This window comes from Anneissia japonica, unplaced genomic scaffold (assembly GCF_011630105.1).
Source record: "Anneissia japonica isolate Jap-2015-1 unplaced genomic scaffold, ASM1163010v1 scaffold921_len549748_cov171, whole genome shotgun sequence".
In the NCBI taxonomy this organism is placed as follows: Eukaryota; Metazoa; Echinodermata; class Crinoidea; order Comatulida; family Comatulidae; genus Anneissia; species Anneissia japonica.
The window spans coordinates 27,370-29,823 of NW_022694674.1; the positions used below are offsets into that span (position 1 = coordinate 27,370).

Sequence of the window (2,454 nt, forward strand, 5' to 3'; positions counted from 1 at the left end):
TATATTTAACACACAATAACATTGAAACAAATTAATATTTTAGAAATCAAGATGTTCTGCATAATTTGCATATTATACAGTAATTAGTCATTATTATTATATAATAATTTTATAGAATAAAATTACAAATAAATTCATACAATTCAAATAAATAAAAAAATAATTGAAAATACAAAAATGAATTGTTAAAATTCTTCATAAATTGGATAATTTTGGACTTGAAGTTGGAATGTCTGTAGGTTGTATTCATTTTAAAATTTTATGGCTTTTTTTATACTTTTTTAAGTATACCATCTTCAGCAAGGATGGTATTTGCATACAAATTTTTAAAACATTTTGTATGTAATATATTTGGTTCCTGTGTTTATAATTCCTCAATGTTGCATGATATTTGTGCCTCTAAATCTGTTGAACAATCAATGTCATAACAGTCGTGACCTAAAGCTGACCTGATGTAGACAGTAGCAAGCCAACAAAAGCAATATAGATGGCTGTAAGAAACTTCCCCGACCACAATCACTTGAGTCTTCCTGTTAATAAAGACAGAAAAATACTGTTACACTCAACATTCCTTATTGAGACAGGCATCTAGTACAATTCTTTAAGGAGGTACTTTGAGGTGCCATACTACACATAACATTTTTGCAATATATGTGTAGGTCGATGCTTAAGACAGGATAGTAGATTTCAAGACATGAAAACCAGCCAATGTAAATTATTTTGTTATTCTGTAATACAAACTATCATACAGTAAGCACCTTTCATGTATAAGCACAACAGTAAACATTATTTTTATATTGCTAGGCGCTGCTCCCAAATAAGTGCTTTAGCATTTATCTGAGATATTCTATTTTTAATAACAGCTTTGATAATTTTGTAAAGGCTACACTCAAATATAAAAATATAACTAGAAATCGCAAATTGCAAGTGAAGTGCTGCGAAGTACGACTGCATATAAATGTTCTTCGAACAAAATTATTTATGCGAGTCAAGTGAAAATAATGAATAATAAAAATATAACAAATAATATGAGACACGACCCATTGTCTATATTAGAACACTTTTCATTGGGTAACAAAGTCTTAATTTTTCATTTTTGTCAAAAAGTATCTATAGTGGTGAATTATGGTTTAGGTTTTTTTAATGAAGTTTCAAAAATTTCTGTGTATGTGGAAAAAGTTTACCAAAGGTTACAATTTTTATTTTGAAGACTGCATGGTCTAGGAAGTGTATATTTTTTTATGGGGCAAGTTTCCAAGGGTGGGTTCTCTAGGGGCGAGTTGACTTCCAAAGAGTGTTGCCAAAGTGTGAGCCAGCGTGTTATTTGATCACAAGTGCGAGACATCGCAAGTGTGAGCCAGCGAGCCATGACATCACGACAATAGATACGAGACGTTAACGAGTTGTGCGCGGTATCGGCTGAGATTTGTGGAGTACAATTCAAAAAACAACTATAAGTCTAATAATGAATTATTGTGATGTGAAATAGACAATGTTAGCTATCAAGGAGCGACGTTGTTTTTCATTGGGACCTTCATCCCTTCAAGGCTAGGACTATACCATCCTAGCTAGTCTAGGCCTAGAGTAGGATAAGGCTAGCGCGACATGCGGACTTCGGTACGTGTAGGTTAGTCTACAAACGTCGCCTAAAGTAATTGATTTTACCCGGCAGAACAAAAGAAGGAAACTCCGCTTTTCTGTTGTCTTAGGCCCTTGTTTTTTGAGAAACAATGAGCTTTCAGAGGTCAAATTGCTGTCAAGAGTATGAATTGGCGGCTGCTTCGCAGCAAAAATTGTCCACTCTTTATTTACCTATTATTTATGTAAATTACAAGGTTTTAAATAATTTAATACTTACATTGCTAGCTTCATTGTGACATTGGGGCGGCCGCCTTCGATGACGCTGTACTCGTAACCTTTGACACTGGTCCGAGCTGTTGTAATATGTTGGCATAAGGTCCAGTTGTTCTAAGGGATCGCACTGACAATCATTATCCATAGCTAATAACACTAAGTTACTCTTAGGAACAGCATGGATCGAATAATTACTGGAACGAAAAGAAGTTTGATCCATTAGTCAATAGCATGAAATACAAATAAAATAAGTACAATAGAACCTTCTTTAGATTTACAAAATTTAGTCTAAAGAAGGTGCTGCTGTACATATTTTCATTTAGAATGAATAAAGAATTAGAATTTGTTTGAACAATAACAACATTGTAACAAAAATAATATGTGACACTTAAATGGCATTTTTTAGATCAAATTAGCTGAAAGCTGGGATAAGCAGGTGAAGAAAAACAAAGACGATCTAAAATCAATGATCTTTGAGCAAAGAAACTTGTGAACCATAGCAGGGCCATAGTCAGGATGGGAGGGGGGGTTTATGGATATCCAAAAATGGGGTCCAACTAGGGTATGTAGTGAGTCATATTGAATAGCTTCTTTAAACCC

General features: G+C 33.7%; 1 protein-coding gene across 2 annotated transcripts in view; it reads right to left on the reverse strand.

Moving 5' to 3' along the window:
• Nucleotides 1-90: 90 nt before the first annotated feature.
• The window catches only part of LOC117101153 (voltage-dependent calcium channel subunit alpha-2/delta-3-like), a 2,716-nt gene continuing 352 nt past the window's right edge, over nucleotides 91-2,454 (reverse strand). The window contains exons 1-2 of one of the 2 annotated variants that reach the window (XM_033241035.1): nucleotides 1,859-2,042; nucleotides 91-530 (exon numbers count right to left, since the gene is read on the reverse strand). In XM_033241035.1, the coding sequence (XP_033096926.1) occupies nucleotides 423-530; nucleotides 1,859-1,999 (249 nt within the window). In that variant the 5' untranslated portion in view covers nucleotides 2,000-2,042 and the 3' untranslated portion in view covers nucleotides 91-422. Of the gene's footprint in view, nucleotides 531-1,858; nucleotides 2,043-2,454 lie in introns of those variants that run through there. The other variant, XM_033241036.1, reaches the window with a different exon arrangement.